The 21,954-nt window shown below is 59.0% G+C and overlaps 2 protein-coding genes across 8 annotated transcripts in view; both read left to right on the top strand.

Moving 5' to 3' along the window:
• DGCR2 (DiGeorge syndrome critical region gene 2) overlaps positions 1 to 2,524 on the top strand; it is a 47,877-nt gene extending 45,353 nt beyond the window's left edge. For 4 of the 7 annotated variants that reach the window (XM_087768558.1, XM_087768560.1, XM_087768559.1 and 1 more), the window contains one exon: positions 38 to 2,524. In XM_087768558.1, the coding sequence (XP_087624684.1) occupies positions 38 to 279 (242 nt within the window). In that variant the 3' untranslated portion in view covers positions 280 to 2,524. The remainder of the gene's footprint in view (positions 1 to 37) is intronic. The other 3 variants (XR_015707180.1, XR_015707179.1, XR_015707181.1) reach the window with 3 other exon arrangements.
• Positions 2,525 to 10,743: 8,219 nt separating this feature from the next.
• Positions 10,744 to 18,307, top strand: LOC104009723 (carbonic anhydrase 15). The gene is made up of 8 exons (XM_087768565.1): positions 10,744 to 10,955; positions 12,730 to 12,765; positions 14,970 to 15,140; positions 15,386 to 15,546; positions 16,274 to 16,366; positions 16,704 to 16,770; positions 16,980 to 17,146; positions 17,804 to 18,307. Exons 1-8 carry the CDS (start codon positions 10,889 to 10,891, stop codon positions 18,020 to 18,022), a joined length of 981 nt encoding a protein of 326 aa, XP_087624691.1. The 5' UTR covers positions 10,744 to 10,888; the 3' UTR covers positions 18,023 to 18,307.
• Positions 18,308 to 21,954: the final 3,647 nt, after the last annotated feature.

Here is a 21,954-nt window from a genome sequence, read left to right on the forward strand (position 1 = left end):
TCACGTTCTGATTCTGCTTGTTATTTGTCCTTTGCAGATGGAGTTCTTCCTCAGACTGTGCAAAGCAGTCCTCCATCACTAGGAAACTGTGATGTGTCCCCACAGCTTACAGAGGGATCGCTTCCTCCCTCAGTTGGTCCTTCTCCAATGGAGCTGGAAGACTCTGCTGACAGCAGCACCTTTCTTGTCCCTCCTGACACACCGCTAAACGAAAACGCACCGGCAGAAACTCTTACAGGCAGCTGTCACAGCCACTGTTCTCTCAATACCATTGTATAAAGGAGTAAAAAGCTGACTGCCGGTCAGAAATAGTTTTAGCAACTGTTTGCACAGACAAACACTAATCCGTGGTTTGAACTTCAGAAGGAATCTCCACTTTGTTTTTTGAACACTGCTTTTATGTTCTAGATTAGGATTGTGCCTCTCGTTTTTTGGCTGTCGTTCATTCACTAATCGGTTTGTCCTGTAAATATGGATTGTATAACTGCTCTTTTTTTCCGTTGGCTGTGGAAAAGAGTGCAGAGAACTCCTTTGACTTCTGAGGAGGTGAAAAGTGTGGGTAGGTGGTTTTTTTTGTTTGGGGTTTTTTGGTTTTGCTTTTTTTTCCTTTTCCTTAACCTGAGAGGAAACAAAATCTACACCAGAAAAAAAGCTGCTTGGATTTGGCTGGATACCACTGGACCCAGGGAACAGATGATGGAAAAGGAGGGTGGGGGCAGTCACCGCTCAATCAATTGCTTTCTCTCTTGCTTCAGTGCTGCACTTGGAAAAGGCAGAGAAGACGGAACTGCAGGGGAAGGGGCTTGGGGGCCTGTTTTACAAAGCGGGAACACTGAAGAGCTAAAAACACATGCCACCAAGTAAGAGTCACACAGTGTAAAACATTTGCGCGTTTTGATCTGCCTTGCTGTTTCAGAAACACTGTAGGGACTGGAGGATGAATGATCTACGCAATATGTGACAAGTGGGTACTAAGAAAACTAGGATTTGCAATTACAATTATTTGTTGTTGGTAGCTGCAAAATCTCATATTGTTGGCTAAACTTCTGGCCCATAAAGAAAACTGGGTCTGTGTAATGCTTGTGTCTCCTCGGTAGAATCCTCAGATGTGTTAGGTAGTACTTTAGGGAAGAGACGGGGAGCAATTGATTTTGATGCAGTCTGACTTCACTACATGAAGCCCCTGTTTGTTATAATCCCATAAGGAAGACTGAGGTATTTTTCTTTGTAGTTTAACTCCTTTACAGTGAACAGTTGCACAAGACTGGCCTGGATAAGACTATTGTTCTTGCTTTTCTTATTGCATGCTATATTTAGCATGTAAGTATGTTCCCTCTCCTTCATTTCACTTCTTTACAGTTCTACAAACACCATTTGAAAACGGTGATCCACACGCACTATACGTGATGTTTAATTCTAACTGGACACTTGTTCCTTCTCCGAATCCCATGAATGGCCAGCCCTATTCTAGGGATTTCCCCCATGCCCCCCAAACCATTTATCCAGGTCCCACGAGGGGTTATAATGAGGTTAGTGTGCTTAAATCAGTAAAGCAGTTTGCTTCAGTCTGATATGTCATCTTAAATTTTCCCCTCAGATCGAACTCTTCAAACTAAGTTAATTTACAGATGGCAAAAAGATTCATTCACTCCCTCACTAAACCCAAAGTCAAGCACTGTTGGTTTTGATAATGAGTGCAAAATAATGTTTACAGGTGATTTTAAATTTAAGTTTGGATTTCAGTGTACAAATAATTTACCCTTTCCCCCCATCCTCCTCTTGCCTCTGCTTCTCCTTGATTTACTGCAGCAGTCAGCAGATGAGATGAATTATAAGGAATTTGTAAAGAATGCCCCTTGTGAGTGTTCTCCTGTTACCTTATGAAGGGTACAAGCCTAGAGGGACAGGAAGAAAACACTGCGGGGGGGGGGGGCGGTGTGTGTGTGTGATCTATTTTTCTAGTAACGATGAGAAATCATACTTGTATGATGAATCCTAACCCACTGTTGTGGTTTCCCAGTGCAGCTGACTCTGTCCCCATTGAATATGCTGCTACTTTCTATTCTGTGTCTTGCCTATAGGCTTATACTGTACTTGGGGATTGGTCTTGACAATTTAACTCCTTTTGCACAGAAAACAGTTTTGTTATTGAGATCATATCTGGTGTCTTGACATTCGGACACTTGCTAACAATCCTGAATCCATCAGAGAGCGTGAATCACAGTTCTGGGGTGCACTGCTGGCACACGAGTGGGAGGAAGCACTGCTAGGAAGCCTCTCCGCCTGGAGCCGTACCACCGCCCGCGTCCTGCTCTCTGGTTTGACTAGCTCTAACAGCAGTGGTATGAAACGAGAGGAGCAATTCTCCACCCTGTGGGATCTCTTCCCGTCTCCTCCTCTGAGTTCAACTCCTGGTCTAATGAAGTGGGTGGATAGCAGTAGTCAGAACCATGCGTACAAATGATTGAGTGTTTCTGAAGTATGAAAATAAAGCGGGTTTTGTGCATTTTTGAGCACATTCATACGTTTTATACATTGTATGTACTGATTTTTCTTTAGTTTTATAGGTACGAATGCGTGTGTGCATGTGTGTGTTTCTGGGTGGTGAGAGATATATATATACAAACACACACACATACATACTGTAGACTGTAACCTTTGTGCTGCGTCCAGCTAGGTGAAGCTAAGCACTGGGATATAAACTAGGCTCTTAGGGTTAATACTTCTCTCAAGCTGACTACACTCTGTTGTAGGACAGGCTGTGATAGTGTACACTTAAGTAGGATGCAAAGTCTATGCTACTACAATCTGTTCCTGAAAAATATTTTATTAGTAGTGCAAAATAGAAACCTTTCAATTTCTTTTGAAGCCAGATGGAATATTTGTTCGTTGTAGTATCCTAGCGCAATAACAAAAGGCCTTTTGGCTTGGTTTAGTCTCTGAAGCTGTGTTTTGTGGCTGAGGTGAACAGATACCTTACCTCACACTTCTCCTAACGCTGCGGGAATCTGTTCGATACTTTTTTTTTATTTTACTTTTGGTTCTGTGGTGAACTTTATTTGAAAATAAGCTCTGTTACAACTGGCAGCTTCATGGTGGCTCCTGGTTGTAGCTATTCCAAATGGAGGCTTCTTTGTAGAAGCCTTGGTGTGATATTTTCCCCATTGCTTCTGAGCCTTTCCCACTTGTATATTGGCACGGAGGCTGCTATTTTCTCTCTTTTCCCCTATCCTTCTTCATCTTAACTGTAGACAAGGGAAATTTTGCCTTGAACAGAGCAGCTCACTAAGTAAAGCTCACTTACCTCTCAGTGAGCTTCTAATTTGGCAATAAAACTGTCATTTTTTTCCCTTTTTAATGTAGCTTTTTCACATTGAGTACTTTCTCTCGGAGTAAGAGCCTTTGTAGCAGAAAACGTCACAACTACTCAGACTTCTGGACCAACCGGGGAAGAGTTAAGTTTTCATGACAGCAGTTGACTCCTCAGCAAACCTTCCTTGCCCTTGGCAAGGTGACGGGTAAGCAGTTTGTCCCGAGCACCAGTTGCAGAGGGTTGATGCTTGCCTGAGGAAGACCTTTGTTTTGATTGCCATTAGATTGATGAGATCTTTGGAGGTTTGTGCATTGTTTTTTCCCCACCACCGGTCACTTCTCTGGACGGCTTTCTTAACTGCTGGTGCATCCCAAATGTCCCTCCAGACCCAGCAGGGGAGATGGCATTACATCGTTCCCAGCAGCACGTGTGAGCAGAAAGTGCATTTCTCGTGGGATGTCCTTGACCGCAGTCGTCGTAAAGTCGCAGCACTCAGTTGTGTGCAGGGCTCGCACCTCCCGTTGTGGCCTTGGACAGAACCGCTCATCAGATTCCCCATCCTTACGACGTACTGTGGTGCCATATTGAGGTCTCTGCTGTTCCTTCAAGAAGAGCCGTAGATACTCACTTCGGTCGGTGTTATCGGTGATACCTGTACACAGTCTCACAGCAGCCTCTAATTTTTTTTACTAGGGGAGTTGTATTGTAGCATTAGAAGGACGGCGGGTTTCATTCCGTGCTAGAAGATCAAAACTGTCATTCAGATGTGCAAAGAGCTTGTCTGTATAATGTTCAGTCTTGTCTAGTTTTGAGCCTCAGACTGTTCCTGTACCCATTCATGGCAGGACGCTGATCTGGAAGAGGAATGAAGTAGGTGGAAAACTTTTTCTGAAGGCTTAATCTTAGTCACGGGTGCTCTGCCTCCACCGGTGTCAGGGGGTGATGGCCTGTTCACATCTCTTGAGTTTCACTTGGGAAGAAAATGTTTTTGTGACCCGTAATTACTGTTCTTTTCCTATCTAATGTTAAGTGAATTTGAAGCAGTTTTTTAAAGATGTTTCTTTTTAAAGATCTTTCAGATGTCGATTTTCAGTGGCAAAGCACTGAAGTTATAATATTGCCTCACACAATCCATAACACGTGTCCTTTTTCCTTTTTTTTTTTTTATTTTTTCAGTTACTGAAACATCTTTTTTCTCCCTAGCTGAGGAACATGCAGTATACAGAAATGTCTTTTAAATTTCCCTTGCAAGTTGGGAGCTGGACCCTAAAATTAGAGCAGATAGTGTAGAGGAGGCGAATCAAAGTTCATGCATTTTGCTTCTGATGTTCCCCAGTTCCAAATGAAGTACCCGTTTCTTTGGAATAGACGCTTCTGGCAGTAAAGATCTGCTTCCCCTAACAGCAGCCTGCATTACCTGCCTGCTACGGTACGACATAGCTTTAATTTTCTGGTATTGTGCACCTTGAACATTGAGTGGGTTGGAGTCGCTGCCAGCAGGGATGCTGCGCTTGCAGGCTGCCTGCGTGGCCGTGCTGCGCCGTACCCCGAGTGCCGGGCTGGTGGGTGCCTGGGAGGCTGCAAGAGAGAATGAGACACTGCTTTTTACCTTCTCCTGGAAAATAATTTTAGCCAACGCTGCATTTGCAGGCTTGTCCTGTGTAGTTGGTTTGTGACTGGACTTAACTGTGGCGGTGTATAAAAGATTTTGATATTCTGTGAAATACCATGTAGAATTTAAATTTGATACTATAATAATTCAGTCCCTGTGACACTGTTTTTTTGTTTTAACTTCTTTCTTTGGGGTTGGCACTAATCTTTCTTTCTGAAGATGCTGTGAGAAACATTTCATCCAAATGCCAAATAAATTGTGTTCTGTAAGAGAAATGGCCTGTTCCCGTGTCTCCTGATTTCTGCATCAGTGTGGTTCCTCAGCGTTGCAAAGGAAGGTCTTGTTAAATCGCGCTTCTGAGCTGTGGTCTTGCAAAAAGATCAATAGATGCATTGAACTTCAAGCAGGGAGGCTGCTGAAGTCCCTTTGTGTACAAATACCAGTGGAATTTGCCTATATTACTCTAATGTTAAGAAAGACTTGGCTGTGTACCCCGGAAGGTGAAGTGCAGCCTGCTCCTGCTGCCCTCTCCAGACCCGTGGGGAAGAGGCCGGGCCTCCGGGCGGGAGGCGCAGGGGGTTGTGTTGGACGGGAGGGGTGTTCCGGACCCCCGCTCCCGGCGCGGGGCAGCAGGGCTCTGGGGAATGAGCCGCGCCGGTCGGAGACTTGACGTGGAGTCGCAGGGGTAGGTGTTGGCACCGACCCATGCTGCCTCCCCGCGCCCAGCAGGCGGGGGGAGGCCGGTGGAGAAGCCTGGTGAGAGGTCTGGCTGTCCTGACGCTGCAGCTGTTCTGAAATTCAAGCTCCAAGCTTTTCATCAAATTCCTAACGGAAAGTTTTGGGTACTGCCCCCTTCCCTCAGTTGTGTTTTACACCCCCTGCGTGGTACGGGGCTGAAGGGGGGGCCCTGGGGCTGGCAGGAGAAGCCTTGGCAGAGCCGTGTTTTGGGGCGTGCGGGGAGTTTCCCCTCCGGCACCAGGCCCCCTTTGCCTTGCGGGGAGAGGTACAGCAGATGGCGTTTCTGCTCAAACCGAACCCCGGCTGCCTCACCTTGGGGGCGATTGCCGTTGCCTTCGGAGCTGAGGGGAGATGAAATGAGCCGGGGTGCGGGGTGGGAGAGGCAGCTCTCCTGGCCCCCCAGGCCCGCAGTGAGCTGGGGGTGATGCTGCCTCTCTTGAAGGAGCCTGTAACTCTGAATTATTTAATAAAGCTGGCTGAGAGCAGGGGATATTTCCCCCAAAGGCCTTGCTGGATAAATAAGCCTCTTCAAACAGTTGTGCTGGCTTGGTAAAGCAGGCTTGCAGCTGGAGCTGGCAGCCTGGTGGGATACGGGATGGAGCAACACCAACTGTGAGTTGCAGAATCACCTCTCTCCTGTCCCAGCAAGGTGAGCTTGGCATCGCTGCTGTCTCCTCCCCTGGGCCGAGCGCTGCTCTGGAAATTACTCGTCCCGTAGCATGTACTGAAAGCAACGCAGCTGGAGAGTCCAGCCGTTGGCACGGTCAGCGTGCTGGTCGGAGGATGGGTCCTTTTGGAGTGGGGAAAGCTGTGCTGCTGGCACATGCCCCTGCCTCTCCTCGGGAGCAGTCTGGGCAGCAAGCGCAGTGCCACGGGGCCGCGGAGCCCCCGCACCCTCAACCCTGTCCTGGTGACAGCTCTGCGGATGGCCTGCGGTACAAGTGCTGCGATCAGATTTTCTGGAGCTATGCAGGGTTAAATCTGCTTTACCTGGGGGAAGTAGTTTAAAAATTAAAATAGAATTGACCTCCTGATCCCAGCCTGCCATGAGAGGGGCTGTTTTCAGGCACGGGAAAAGAACAGCGTCTCCTTTTTGCACAGTCCAGCCAAGGCTCCAGCGATGCCTGCCCACACTCTGGGCTGGGAGCTCAGGTCCCAGAAATGTTGACTTTTTTTTTTTTTTTTTTTTTTGACGAGCTGCTGGGCTCGTAGTGTTTGCTGTGACTGCTGCAGAACAAGTCCCTGCAGCATTGCTGGGCTGTCCCTGTGCCCTGCTTGTGGCTGCAGGATGCATTCATTGCTGAAAGCTGTCCAGCGTGCAGTGTGATCATCGCTGTGGGTGCCGTGGGGGGCTCCGCTCCCCCTTTCCTGCAGCCGCCTCTGTTGCTGCTGGACCTGAACCAGCGCAGCTCCCAGAGCTTCATCTCCAGGCGAGGAGATGCTGGTTCAGCAGAGGGCAATGGGATGCAGCCCTTCCTTCGCTGCCAGTCTCAGGGGGGACAAGCATCTGTCTATAGCAGCTCCCTGATGTTGCGAGTGCTTGAGGGGGGCTCAGTGTGGCAGGGACCCTGTGGGGCTGTGCTGACGCTGCAAGACCCTATGCAGAACTGCTTGCCCTTTCCTCCTGCCCTCTTGTTCTCTGGGGACAGGGGCGATGCCGCGGCTGCAGGGAGCAGCCAGGAGTGCCCGGAGCACAGCTGCTGCTCTCAGGGCTCACCACTGCTCCTACTCACAGCCGTGTGTCTGTCTGCACCCCGCGCAAGGGGGGGTGGCTGTCAGCATCGACGCTTGGATGCTGTGGCAGGGGCATTGCTGGGCAGCCTCCTGCTGTAAGCTCTTACCAGCTTAAAATGCCTTTTCCTGCGAGGGTAATTGGCAGCTGTGCTCAGCGCGGCATGTCCAGGGCTCTCAGCCCCTGGGAGAACGCCAGGGGCCTGGGGGCGCGGGTCAGAGGTGTAGGGGCTGTGTGCTGGCAGCGACCCCGGGGGGTGCCAGGCCGTGGGGGGCCGGGCGGGGGGAGATGTCGCTGACCCCGGTGACAGCGGGAGCACGGGATGAATGAAGGGGCTGTGCAGCGGCGTGTGGCCAGTGCGCATCTGCTGGCCACAGTGTCTCCTTTGTGCCGGCACTGGCTGTGCTCCCTGCCCTGCTCCCGGCTTTCTCCCCCGGCTAGTGGCAGCTCATTATGGGGATCAAAGATTTTAGTGGAAAATCAGAAGTGGCTGGAGTATTTGTTCCCCTTGAACTTCACCTCCCCACTGCACTTGCTTCTTTGGGTGCCCACAACCCTTCGTGCCCCTACCCCTGCATGATGTGAACCACACTCTGGCGGCTCAAATCCTTGTCTTGTCGCGGTCCCCGTCAGCCCAGGTCCCTGGCCAGGCTCCCAGGCAGCAGCACAGGATTTACCTCCAGAAGCCGATCTTGGCACCTCCGCTGTGTGCTGGTGCAGCGCTTGCTGACGGTGCACGTGGCAGGGGTTCCCGGCAGGGTGGCACCGTGCCCACGACCGATCGATGGCTGCAGCTTAAGTAACTATTTTTATTTTTCAGCGGTATTTTTTCTCCTATCATGGGTCTTGTCCTTGATGCTGTGAGCACGCATGTCTGCAGGGACCCTGGCTGCCTCCTGGCTCTGTGGTGGCAGGACGATGGAAGTGGTCTCTCCCCACGAGGACAGCGCAGAGCTGCAGGATCGGCTGTGAGCTCCACACCACCGTGGCAGCAAGAGACCTGCAAGTACAGAGCGGCTCTTTCAAGGTTTGATCTGGTTCCTATAGAAACTGGAGGTTGCTCCTGCCTGGTGCTGGTGCCAGCAGCCGGGGATGGGTGGGAGCGGGATACGGTGCTGTGCCGCGGTGCTGTTGCTGCCTTTCCATGTGCCTTGGTGCCCCCTCTGCTTCCTTGCTCCGCTCCTGCTCCTCGGCAGGGCTGTGCTGAGCCCTGCCGGGGCTCTGCATCCCCCTCCAGCCATGCAGGGCTCTCCGGACCCCACGGGACCCTGGGCTGGACGTGCTGCTCCTTGCCCCGGCAGGGCCCTTTGTGGGACAAGGGACTTGTCCCTCCACGTGTCAGGTTGCATAGCTGCAGCACGGTGCTGCTGGTGTTCCCGGCCATGTGGTCTCTGCGGTGATGCCTGTGCTCTTGCCCTCCTTGCCAAAAGTCACCACCGGAGAAGCCTGAAAACCTAAAAGGATGTCCTGGGGAGCACCTCTGCCCTGGGGGGGTCGATGCCCTGGGGGAAATAGCCCAGGGGCAGTGGGTCCCATTGGCTCCTGAGCCCCGAGGGTCTGGACTTCTCCCCGGCTGCCTGGCACTACAGGCTGTCCTGCCACGAGAAGGTGGCAGAGGTACTTGTGCCACTTGGTGGGCTCACATCTCCAAGGGAGGTCTCAGTCTCCCCCGGGTGCCGGAGCAGCTTCTCTCCTTTCCGGCAGCAATCGGCAGCAGGCTGTGGACCTGGTGAGACCCTCCGCCTCGCCCGCCAGCCCTTTGCAGCTTGTTCCGGAAGGATGATCGCAGCCCTCTGCAAACTACCTCATCCCCGGAGCAGGGGCCAAGCGTCAACCATGGCACAAATCCAGAGCAGCGTGGGGGAGCCCTGCGCTGCCGCCCTCCTCTGTGCCCCGCACCGGTGCCCAAACACGCAGCTTGGTGCTGCCCAGGCACCTGCCTGGGGCTGGCTCTGCCTGGGGGGGGGCGAAGGTGCCCCAAAGTGCCCCCATTGAGGACAAGCCCCACCGGGTGTGTTGTCCCCTTGCAGCACATGACAGCCAAGCAGCTCTGCTGAGCCAGAGCCCGTCCCCGGCCAAGCCGGCAGCAGGAGGCTTCTTCCCGCTGCCCTCCTGCTGCTGCCAGGTTTGTTCATCCTGGCAGCGTCCCGGCAGTGCTCCCGGGCAGGGCCAAGTGCCGGCGAGAGGAGCTGCGGGCTGGGCCCCGTGGCCTCCTTTCCACTGCTGCCTGAAGAGAGCAGGGATATTTTAGGAGAATGTGACAACACCACGCTCCTGTGTTTTCACCCCCCTTCCTACCTGCCCGCCGCAGGAGCGTAGCTCTGCTGGTGAGATGCCAGCTCCCACGGGACCTGCCTGGACGGGTTCAGTGGGGACGGCATGCGCTGCCTCCGTGTTGAGGAGCTGAACAGCCGTGTCCCCAGCACAGGATGCCGGTGCTGGGCTCCTGTGATGCCCGGGTGGGTGCTGAGGCTCCTGCCCCGGCGCTGCCCCCCTGCCCTGGCCGGTCAGTGCTGCGTGGCTGTGAGAGCCCGGAGCTGCTACAGGATGATGTGGCCTCATGCCGGCCGGAGGGGAAAGGGCCGAATCCTGCCCCGCCAGTGCGCTGCTCCTCAGTGACCTGGGGGGCTGAGGGCCCCCCATAGCGCAGCTGCAGAGGCCACCTGTGCCCCGAGCCTGGGGACTGCAGTTACTATGGCCAAGGCGCCGTGGGGACCCACTGGCCTTTGCCTGGGGAGGGGCTGTGGGGCCCCTGTTTTTTGGGGATGAGCTGGATTTGGCCCATGGGTCCCCATGGCACTGCCCACCCCACATCAGGCTCCTGAGGGGAGTTGCTGCTCTCCCAGCGTGGCGGAGGCAGGACCCGCTGCTGGCTGGGGGGTTGCTGAAGCTGGGGCAGCAGGGGCAAAGGCTGTCCCATGGCGTGTACCTGCAAAGAGTGGGGAGGGGATGTGGCAGAGCCGGTGCCCCTGGCCCCTTCTGCCTGCCAACAGCCCCCCACAAGCCCATCCGTGGCCCCACGGCACTGTGCTGGGGGTGGGATGGGGCACAGCGGGGGTGCTGCCAAACCCCTGCTTTGGGGATGGAGAGCAGGATGCTAGCCAGGGGCCACCCCCTCGCCCCTCAAAGGGGAGCAGGCCAGGGAGCGTGCTGCCCCCCCGGCTGTGCCAGCCCCCTGCTCCCCTGCCTTGTCCCTGCCGCCTGCCCTTGGGCTGGCATCCCGGGCAGGGGCCTGGCACGGCACAGAGGGGCTGGCTGGGGGCCGGGCCGCTCTCCCTCTCCCTCCTAGCAGCCGAGGAGTTAAAAACTCAGCCCTTGTGATGAATATTTAACAGCAGTGCACAGGCTGGAGCGGAGGATTTCTCCGGGCTGCCTGGGCGCTGGCAGCGCTGCCTCCCGCCCCAGCCCCACCGCCTGCCCGGGCGCACTGCGGAGGAGGACGGGGCGTCGCGGCGGGGCCGCCTGCCCGCTGCTGCCCATCCCTGCCACCGGCATGGGGACGCAGGGGCTGGGAATAACTTTTCTGACTTTGCCTCTCGTCGTGCAAGCAGCCGCGGGAGGTGAGATGCTCTGCCTGCCCACTGTCCTCCCGGGCATCTGAGGTGGCCGGAGGGAACGGGGGTTCCCGTGGTGGGAGAGGACGGGGGGTGGCGGGGTGCCGGGCTGGGGTGCACCTGTGCCAGCCCTGTTTATTCCCTTCCCTTTCCCACATGCCTGGGGGTGACACGGGGCCGGGGTGCTGGGGGCAGCCACGCCAGCAGGGCTGGAGGCAGGGACTGGGGGACCTGGTCTGGCCCAGGAGCCGTCTCCTGCCCTCCCACCATCCTCCTCCCCACTGGAGGATGTCCCTGCTGTGCCACGGGCTCCGGGAGGTCTCGGTCTGCCCAGGGCTGTCTCTCCTGGCAGGAGGTGTCCAGGCTGGGGTCCCTTCAGGGTTGGTGGACATTCAGGCGTTTGGGTCTTGGGCTTCAGTCCATCTGCCCGACAGACCTGCACCACCGGGAAACACCGACGAGGAGGAAACCTCCGAGCAAACCGGCGGTGCCGAGGCACTGGGGTGCTCACCTGCTTTCAGGCCAGGCTGGCAGCAGCGAGCGTTGCTCTGGCTCCTGCTGGAGGATGCTCGAGTTCGGGTGAGGGCTGGTGGGTGCGGATCCGAGGGTCTCCCAGGAGCTCGGCTTCCCCCTGGACAGGGAGGAAAGCCTGAGGTCCCTGCCCTGGGGACCCTCTGAGTCCTGCACTGTCCCGGTCCTGGCTCTTCTCTGGGGCTGGTGTCTCCTGTACCGCCGTAGCGAGGATTTGGATGTGGTGCTGCAGGCTGGGGCCACGAGCAGCACAGGTGGAGGCAGGCAGGGCTACCTTCATCCTGCTGGTCTAAGTTGCCATGGCTGGCACGAGAGTGTGGCTCGGCTTGCCTGCAGCCGGCCCACTGGCATGGCCCCTCAGCCATCAGTGGGGACTGCTTGCGTAGGCTGGCCCCAGGCAGCACCCCGGGCACCAGCTCTGTGCCTCCTGCCAGCAGCAGGATGGGGAGCTGAGGAGAAAAGGGGCATGCTCCCCGGCTCCCATTGCAGAGCTGATGGCCCTGGGCAGATGTGCATACAGCAGGAGCTGGGCTCCGGCTTCCTGGGCATCCCCTCGGCATCCCGGGTATCCCCTCAGCATCCCTTCAGCATCCCTGCATCTGCTGCACCAGCACCTGGCATGGAGCGTGCAGTCCCCGTAGCCACTCCGAGCGCAGGCAGCAGCGCTGGTGGGAGTTCGGCAGCTCCGGCTGAGGTGGCCCCGAGCGACGATTGACGGGGCAAGCAGTCGCCCCACAGCGTGGGTGCAGGCCTGCCCACCGCCACCCCCTGCCTGCTGCAGCCCCCAGCAACTGCCTTCTGCTGCCAGCCCACTCCCAGAGAGCCGCGGGAAGCACCGGGGAAGGGCTGCAGCAGCCCCCCCAGCTCCCTGCTCACCCAGGGCTGCTGGGGGGCGGGCGAGGCGTCTGCTGTGGGGTGAGGGGCTGCGTCAGCTCCCCAGGATGGGTAAGGGTGGGACAGCCCCACAGCAGCAGGGGAAGGAGCCCCGCAAGCAGCAAGGTTTGGCTGCTGCGGAATGGAGCAATGCCGAGGGAGGTTTCCCTGCAGAGTGGCCGGGGGAGGCAGGGAGGGTGCGAACGCGTGAAAACACCAGCGCCGAGAATAACTGGGATGAACACGAGTGCCGGCGGGACCCCTGGCTGCGATGAGGGGGGCCCTCGCCATCGGGGGGCCGGGCATGGCCGTGGGTGGGTTTGGGAAGCGGGTGCCTGTCTCCGTCACCTGCCCTGAGCTCTCCTCTCTCCTGCAGGGCAGTGGTGTTACGACTCGCAGGACCCCGAATGCGGTGAGTGGTGCCATGTGCGGGATGGGGGTGTCAGGGCTGTGCGGGGCTCAGCCCCCACGTCTCCCCACAGTGCCCGGCCGAGGGCACCCTGGGCACCATCAGTGAGGCCACAGCGGGGAGTGTAGCTTGGAGAAGACAAATTCACCCATGTCACACCAAGGTTAGGGGAGCTTCACTTTCAGGTGTGCTGGTGTAGAGACTGGACACAAGCGCCTGAGCCCCTCGGAGTGGCTCGGCCCCAGCCCCCTGCCCCAGCCAGGTCTGGGTACTCCTGGGGCAGCACCAGCCTCCCCCATTTCACCTGAAGCAAATTTAAGCCCAAATTTAAAATACGTCATTAGCAACGCCAGCGAGGCGCAGGCATCGGGGGGACCATGGGGAACAGGGGCCTGGCTCGAGGAGGGATGGCTCCATTTGGGCAAGCAGCAAGCCCTGCCTGCCCCCGCTGGGGACACTTTGTCTCGAAGCATGCAAATAGCTTGTAAAAGGTTAATTAAGGATCAATGAGCATTTAATCAGCCGTTACGGCCCAACTGTTTTATAGCTCTTGAGTGCACGCGCCCTGTGCCCAGCCACCGTGGTCCATCAGCCGTGAATCGCTGGGCCCTGCTTATCCCTGCCGGCCCAACACTCGGTGTCACTGGCAATTTAACCTCATCGAGCCGGCGGCGAGGGCAGATTTCAGCGGGGCCAGCAGGAAGCGGCTTGGGCAGCATGGAGCCGGTCACAAGCCCGCAGCAGGGCTGCGGGGAACGGTTCCTTAATGAAGGCACTGGATAATTTGTGGGGCCACCCAGTAGCACCATGCCAGGGGTGCGGCGGCACGGCCAGGCTGCGGCTCCTGGGGTTTCCAGGCAAAAAGCTGCCTGGAGTAATGAGAGGAGAAGGGAAGGAGACAGGGCTGAGCCCCGGGGGGCAGGAGGTGGGGGTGAGCATGTGTCTGTCGTTTTGACTGCCCAAGAGGAAGGTAGGTAAAGGCGAGAACTGAGCCATGGGGCACTGCTGGGGGAACAGCCCTCCAGACCTTGCTTGTAGGGGGATATGGGTGGGTAACAGTGTGTGGCTGCCCACCACGATGGGTGCCAGAGCACAGCCAGCAGTGCCCGTGGAGGGATGCCGAGCTCCCCTGGGACTGGGGGTGCCCTGGGTGGATGAGGCTGGAGACTCTAGGGGAGCACCCGTTCCCTGGCTGCAGCCACAGCCCAGCTGCCGGCAGTGCCCGGTGCCGACACCTCTGCCTGGGCATCTGCAGCCCGAGCTGCCCCAGGGCCACAAGGCGGAGGAGCGGGGTGTCACGGCAGCTGCACTGGAGCAGTGGCCAGCAGTGTCCCGTGGCTGTGGACTGCAGTGAGTGTTGCAAGAAGAGATGATGCTGGGGTGATGAGGACACTGAGCCACACGTAGGGGATGTGTGGGGTCTGGCCGTGGTGGCAGCTGTGGGGACCTCTGCTCACAGTGCCCGGGCAGTGCTCCGGGTATGCAGCAGGTCCAGCTGGCTGCCGGCACTGCCGCATCCTCACCCAGCTCCTGCCACGGTGACCCAGGAGCTGCCGACGGGCATCGTGTGGTCACCCTGGACCTGACATGGGATTTGCCCCAGGATGAGTTGCGTGGCCAGGACGCGCCGTCACCTGCCACAACTGGACAAAACCAGCATGAGTAGGGTAAAATGAGGTTAAAAACCAAACTGTGTGCTCTGCGAATGGGCCTTAAGCCCTCTGTCCCCCCTTCTCAGCGGCTCCTGTCTGTCCTTCCCTCGCAGGCGCTGTATTTTGCTCCTTCTGCATAGAGCAGCCCCCGGCCCAGCCCCAGCGTGAGCCCCAGCCTGGGGGCTGTGGGGGGAGCGGTGGCTGGTGCAGCCCCGCAGCGGGGGGTTTGCTTGCAGGGTCAGGCAGCAGAGGCTGAGAGAAAAACCTGCCCTTCACCAGTGGCAGCACGGAGGGACAGACGCTGCTGCCGGGCTAAATATAGCCCCTGGACCCATGAGGAAATCCTGATGAATTATGGATGAGGCTGCAATAAGCCCCCGCTCATCAATAGGGAGGAAGGTTGGCTGGGCAGGAGGGCAGGTCCTGCGGGATGCAGGCAAGTGCGGCAGGGACAGCAGGGCTGGCTGGGGACCCGGTCACCCTCGGCCTCGTGTCCCCCCCGGTGGTGGCAGCGGCTCAGCAGCTGCCCACAGTGCCTCTGCCTCTCCTCTGCAGGTCCCAGCCACTGGAAGGAGCTGAAAGCCACGTGCGGTGGCGACAAGCAGTCCCCGGTGAACATCGACAAGCGCCGGCTGCAGCGGGACGGTGGCCTCGGGGACATCCTCTTTGAGGGCTATGACCAGGCTCCCCCGGCCAAGTGGAGGCTGGCAAACGACGGGCACACAGGTGCGTGCTGCGGCCAGGCACCCTCCCCTGCCCCTGCTCCCCAGGCACTGTCCTGGCTGGGGCTTGGCTCCGCCACTGCTCCTGGGTGCTCTCTGCCCTCGAGCTGCAGGGTCCTGGGGCAGCTCCTGCCCCGTGGGTTTGCGTTAGTGCTGGGATGAAGCTTGGGGAGCACAAACCCTGTGGTCTGCTGCGGGGAGAGATACGGGGCTGTCCCCCATCCTTACCCCGTCTGGCTGCCCTTGCAGTGATGCTGAGCCTGGCGAGCGAGTCAGCCTCTGAGCACATCACCATCAGCGGTGGAGGTCTCCCCGGCAAGTACCACGCGCTGCAGCTCCACTTCCATTGGGGCAGCCTGGCTGGGAACGGCTCTGAGCACACCCTCGATGGGCGCCAGCTCCCCATGGAGGTAGGTGAGAAAATACACCCATCAGGCTCTCTGGGTGGCCCGAGTCCTTGGCATGATGGGAAGGTGTGATACTGGTGCGTCCCAAGGCTGCCATGCAGCGGGGTGACCGGGCTTGGTGACGCTGCACCAGCGGGTTCGGCCGTGCTCCTTGTCACTGCAGCCTTGCGCTGATGGTGGGATACAGACAGCCGCTGCACCGGGCACCTGGGTGGTTAAAAATCAGCTGACACGAGACTCAAGGTTTTTCTTTACCGTGCGTGGGCCAAGCTGCCTCGTCAGAGGCACTCAGCGGGGTTTGGAGGGCTCTGCGCCCTGCCGGGACCGCCCGCTGAGTCAGTGAATGCAAGCAAGAGCGTGTGGGAGCATGCTGTGCCAAGCGCGTCGGGATCCTTCTGGGTGAAAGAGGCTCTGAGCCTCTAAAATATTAATTATCTGCAAGAGGAGAGGAAAATTTATGTATTGCAGCTGGTGGGTGCCCCAGGACCACTGGCCCCCTTTCCCCACCTCTTCAAAGGATGCTCGCTTCATTCGGGTGCTTTGATCTTCCAGGCAGCCACCCTGCAGAAGTGCCCATGGGACCAGGAGGGTGGTTGGGGGGTCTGGGGGTGGTTGGGTCAGCATCTGGCCACCCCAGACAGGCTGGGGAGATCTGTGGGTGAGTGCTCCGCTGCCGGAGGGTCAGCTGGGGGCGGTTGCCCACACTTGGCCCCTCCAATGCTTTCCCCAGCTGCATATTGTCCACATCAATGTCAAGTACCGGACGCTGGCAGAGGCCAAGGGGCATCCCAACGGGCTGGCCGTTCTCGGCTTCTTCTTCCAGGTGGGTCTGCGGGGGCTCACGCTGCCGGCGGGAGGGGACCCCCTGGGAACAGGCTGCTCATGGTGCGGCTGGGCGAGCATTGCACGGCTGCCCCGAGGGAGCGAGAAGGGGCAGGAGGGCTGGGTCAAGGCCAGGAGGTGCTGGGGAAACCTCAGTGCTCAAAGTGCCATGACCCCCCCGCCAGCTTCATGCAAGGGGGTGCCGGCTGGGAGCTCACCCATCCCCACCGCTGCTCTGCAGTGATGGGGGGCTGGCGCTGGCTCTGCCTGAGGATGCTCGGCGGTGCAGGATGACCCGGTTCTGCCCTGCCCCAGACGCTTACTCTCCCGTTCCGCAGGTCTCCGAAACCCCTAACACCAACTACAACACCATTGTGGCGGGGCTGAGGAACGTCTCCCATGCTGGTGAGTCGCCTCCTCATTGGGGCAGGGACAGAAAGGGGAAAGACCCCGGTGCGGGAGGGCAGGAGTGCGCCCCAGTGTTTGGGGGGGGGGGGGGTGACCTGCCAGTCCGTGGGGCCATCTGGCTGAAGGGAAACTGATGGGGCTGGCCCTGCTGTCCCAGCCATGTCCCCGGCATGGGACAGGCTGAATGCCCATGTCTCGCCTCGCAGGGGACTCGGTGGATTTGGCCTCCACCTTCCGCCTGAGCACCCTGCTGCCGCATGCCGGCCGGCTCTCCGGGTATTACCGCTACCAGGGCTCCCTCACCACCCCCGACTGCAGTGAGGTCGTCGTCTGGACCGTCTTCGAGGAGCCTGTGGAGATCAGCCGGGAGCAGGTACTAGCGTGCACGGCCCCCACTCTCCGATGCCTGAAGGGCTGGACCCCCCGGGTGGCCCCTCTCCTTGCCCTTCCTGACCCCTAAGCAAGAGCACAGGGAAAGTCATCTCTATAATAACGCTCCCGGCAACGTGGCAATTAATTAATTTTATGAGGGTTAAGTAACAGAGCTGTGGCCACCTGCCAGCGGGGAGAAATCTCCTCTGTAGCACTCTCCTGCCCAGCCCCAGTATTCAGAAAGCGCAATGGGAGCAAACCCATTGGAGCTCAGATGAGGCTCCAAGGAGGTGGGTGGATGGGTGGATGGATGGATGGATGGATGGATGGATGGATGAAGTGAGTGAGTGAGTTCTCCTCTGCTGCCCAAGCATCTTAGTAGACGTATTTCCTTTACGGTGTAATGGGCCAGCTGTTCCTTAAGTGCTCAGCGCAGGCACTGAAACACGATTAGCCCCTTTAAAACTCAAGAGCTCATCCTTGCAAGGCCCTGCTTACCCGCCGGGTCTGGTTTTGGGAGAGCGGTGAGGGGTGGTGGGGCCAAGCCACAGGTGCTGTGCCATCGGCAGCAGGGCAGCACGAAAGGGGGCTCACAGGCGGGCGGGGACTCGGGGCGCCTGGCGAAGCGGCTGCCCACCCTGCCTCTCCCCCTGTGCAGCTGCGGGCGTTCGTCAGCACCCTCCATTTCCCGGCTGCCGGCTCCAAACTCCTAAAAATGACCAACAACTTCCGCCCGCCGCAGCCCCTCCGCAGCCGGACGGTCTTCGCCTCCAGGGCGGCCACGGCCAGTGGCAGGTCCCCACACAGGGGCCACCACCAGCTCCTCTCCCCCCTGCTCCTCCTGGCCCTGCTCGGCCCCTTCTCACCAACCCCGTAGGGTCTGGCCCAGCCTTTCACCAGCCTCCACACGAGCATTGCCCCACTCCAACGGCGACGGGGAGGCAACACATCTGGTTCGTGGGTAAATGGGAAAAAGAAATAACCAAAAAAGCACGTCGAGACCTTGGCTGGGTGGAGGTTTTGCAAGCCTGGATCTCTGCAGAGGTGAATCTCTGCAAGCCCGGAGCCTCCCTGCAGTGCCCCCGTAGCCAGGCGGTGAGAGCCACCAGGAGGGGATGCTGGAGGGGCTGGAATAAAGCCGAGGTCCTCGCCAGTGGCTGCAGGTCGCTGCCTCTTTGGCTCTGTGTCCCTTTGGTGTTGCTGGGGCAGGGTGCTTGGCAGGGGGGAGGGGAGGGAGCTGGGGCCAGTGGCTGTGTGGCGCTCGGGGGTACTGGCCCTGGGCACGGCTGTGCAGGCGGGTACGAGCCTCCCCCTCTCCTCCCTGTGCAGTAAATTCCCAGCCGAATCCCGGCCCTGCGTGTGGCTCAGGGTCCTTGCAGTCCCTGTGCTTGCAGACAATACCCTGTTGCTTTCCCCAGGGTTGGGGACGGGGCTGTCCCCAGGGACACAGCTCCCCGAGGGTCCTGGGGCAGGGCTGTCGTGGTTTAACCCCAGCTGGCAAGCAAGTGCCACACAGCCACTCACCCGCTCTCCCCCCGCGGTGGGACGGGAAGAGAACAGGAAGGGCGAAAGTAAGAAAACTCATGGGTTGAGATAAGAACAGTTTAATAATTGAAATAAAATAATAACAATTACAGCAAGAAGAATAATAAAAATAGTAAATTGTAATGAAAAGGAAAACAACAAAAGAGACAGAGGAACAAAACCCAGGAAAGACCAGCTCACCACCCGCCGACAGATGCCCAGCCAGTCCCGAGCAGCGATCACTCCCCCGGCCGGCTCCCCCCAGCTTATATACGGAGCACGACGCCATAGGGTGCGGAATAGCCCTTGGGCCAGCCTGGATCAGCCCCCCTGGCCGTGCCCCCTCCCAGCTGCTTGTGCACCAGGCAGAGCAGGGGAAGCTGGAAAGTCCTTGACTTAGTATAAACACTGCTTAGCAACAACTAAAACATCAGTGTGTTATCACATTGTTCGCATGCTAAATCCAAACCACAGCACTGTACCAGCTACTGGGAAGAAAATTAACCCTATCCCAGCTGAAACCAGGACAAGGACACAGGGACTCGATGTCTCTTTCCATGGAGCTAATTTTACACTGGCAGAAATAGCTGCTGGCGCTGCTCCTGTGCTGCCAGGCAAGGCAGGGGCAGGGCCAGGGTCGGGGCGAATGGGGTGGTTCATAATTAATGTGCTGAAGCTCCAGGCGTGTTCCCATCTCCTCCTGAATTATGGCCGTAAGAGCACAGGTTGTTATCTGGGAGCACAGCGGGGCAGGTTGAGGTTTTCATCATTGCTGGGGGAAAACGCTGCCAGTGCAGGTCTCTGGCCCCCGCCAGCCCAAGGGGTGGCCGCAGCACCCATGGGTGCAGGGGGCCTGAGCGTCCTCCTGGTGTGAGGCTTGGGCTCCCGCTGCAGCCCACAGCAGGCAAAAGGCATCTCCAGGAAGTGAAGGGGCCCAGCCGAAGACGCCGCGATCCCCACGCCGTGGGGCCCGCAGGCCGCTGTGGCTCTGTAAACCCACCCCAGAGCTCAGGCCTGGGGTCTCGGAGCAGCCGCCCTGGTCCAGAGAGGGGACGGCAGAGCCGGTGCTTGTGCCCTGGGGCGCGGCGTGCCGTGGGGCGTGCAGCACGCGCAGGGCGCTGAGCAGGGGCTGCCGCGTGCTGCCGCGGCCGCCTGCCGCCGGCGTGCCGGTGGCCATTGCCCTGCTCGGCAATTCCTGCCGGGCTGTGGCTGGAAGCGGCTGGAAGCAGCAGCCTTGCTCGGGGCCGGCTGGCACCGTGCCCCCCCCCCCCCCCCGTAACCCCCCGTGCTCCCCGTAAACCCCCCCGTGCCCCCCGGTGCTCCCCCATGCCCCACCGTGCCCCCTGTACTCCCCCCCGTGCCTCCCCGTGCTCCCCATGCCCCCCCGTACCCCCCGGTACCCCCCGTGCCCCCCCGTACCCCCCTGTACCCTCCCGTGCGCCGCCGGGGCCGCGGGGCCGGGCTGGGCGCGGCTGCCGGAGCGCCGAGCCGCCGCCAGGGGGCGCCCGCCTCCCGCCTGCCGGCCCCGCGCGCCCGGGTCGCCGTGGCCGCGTGCTCCCGGTCCCCCGTGCCGCCCGTGCTGCCCGCGCTGCCCGCGCCCCCGTGTCCCGCCGTGCCCCACCGTTCTTCCCCCCGTGCCCCCCGCCCCGCTGCACGGCCCAGCCCCAGCCCCTCGCACCCACGGGCTGCGGGGCAGCTGCCCCACGAATGTGCCCGGGTCCAGCTCAGGGTGGTCGCAGGCCCGCTGGCAAGAGTGGCGGGTCCAGCCGCAGAGCATGTGGGACCCGGTCAGCCCCGGCGAGCCCCGGCGAGCCCCAAATGGCTGCAGCCCCCCAGCCCGCTCCAATACCAGGCCAGGGCGTGAGGGGCACCTGGGCAGCGGGGCAGACGTTGCCTGCCCAGGGGGTCCATTGAGGGCACAAGGCTGTGGCTCTCCAAGAGCAGCGGGGGGCCAAAACGCCTGGCAGCAGCAGACACCCTTGTGCTCAGGGTCCCCATTCCCTGGGGAACCCATCCCGGCCGGCCACAGTGCCCCGGCAGAGGACAGTAGTGGCACCAGGGTCTGGCAGCCAAGGCCCTCTGTAGGGCTGGACAGCAAAACCACCCCAACGGCCCAGCACACACTGTGAAGCCCGCTGGGACCCATGTCTGGGGAGGTGCTGTGCTTCCCGCTGGGAACGTTGGGCTGCCCTGGCTGCCCGGGAAAAAGGACCTGGAACAGTCGTCCCCCCCCAAGAGCCGTTGCTGAAATGGGGCCATAAAATGGCTTTTCCCGCCTCCCGCCCTGCCCACGGCACGGCCAGGCAGCGACGCTGTGGGTGCCACGTGCTGGAAAGTTTGTGCCGAGGAAGCGGCGCGTGCCGGGGCTATTCCTGGCTCCCAGCTGGTGTTTGGCCAAAGCGAACTCTTGTTTTCGGCCAGGTGGTAATTTTAGCAAAGGCTGTTCCCGCACAGCAGGGCTGCGGTCGGCACAGCTGCCCGGGGAGAGCGTCAGCTCACCTCGGGGGCCGGCAATGCGTGTCGGCACCCCCCTGCCCACAGCCAGCCCAGGGTGCCCGGCCAAAAGTGCCCAAAACGTGGCAGAAATGCTTAAACCTGATATTCTTCCCCTGCCATGGCTGCAGAGGAAGGGGAAAGGGCTGGGGCTCTGCTGGGGCTGGGGCTGGCGGCATTTGCTCAGGGTGGGGAGGCTGCTGGTGAGGGTGGCACTGGCCGGAGTGCAGGATTCACCCCCGGGGTGCACCCCGCATTCCCCTCCAGTCCCCCCCGGGCTGGCTGCAAAAGCCGTGGCACTGGCACTGCTCACCCCGGCGGGCCACGGAGGGGGAGAAAACCAAATTTGGCTTAACGTCCTTCCTAACTGGTTGAGTCAAACCCTTCTGTTCCCTCCCGAGGGCCTGGCGAGGACTGCGGCGGATGCCTCCATCACACCCATCAGCCACCACTGCCACCTCCTTGCTGTCACCCTGCCACCAATGTTCCCTACTGAGAAATTTCTTAACATTAAGCTAAAAAAGCCCCATCTTGGAAGTCCTAACAAGGGCTGAAACTTAACAATCTTATTTCTCCAGACGGGCAGCACTAGCCCTGTGATAAAACCTCTCCATCGGCACACCTGCTGTTTACACCGAGTATGAGCAGAAAACAAGGGTTTGCTTGGTCCCCAGACCAGGGCTGAAGCTCTGCTGGGAGGTTTATTTTATTATCACGCCAAACTTGAGATGATAAATATTTTGAAGCAGCTGAAAGGTGTTTATTTTTGAGTCGGTTCAGCTTGTTTACAAG

Source organism: Nipponia nippon, unplaced genomic scaffold (assembly GCF_047370975.1).
Source record: "Nipponia nippon isolate SJK-2023a ecotype South Korea unplaced genomic scaffold, ASM4737097v1 scaffold_30, whole genome shotgun sequence".
In the NCBI taxonomy this organism is placed as follows: domain Eukaryota; kingdom Metazoa; phylum Chordata; class Aves; order Pelecaniformes; family Threskiornithidae; genus Nipponia; species Nipponia nippon.

Bases quoted from the DNA above. Each gene is read 5' to 3' on its own strand.
- LOC104009723 (XM_087768565.1), top strand. From the start codon at position 10,889: ATGGGGACGCAGGGGCTGGGAATAACTTTTCTGACTTTGCCTCTCGTC. The intron at 15,141-15,385 runs GTGCGTGCTGCG...CTGCCCTTGCAG, and splicing joins GGCAAACGACGGGCACACAG to TGATGCTGAGCCTGGCGAGC. The intron at 16,771-16,979 runs GTGAGTCGCCTC...CTCGCCTCGCAG, and splicing joins GAGGAACGTCTCCCATGCTG to GGGACTCGGTGGATTTGGCC.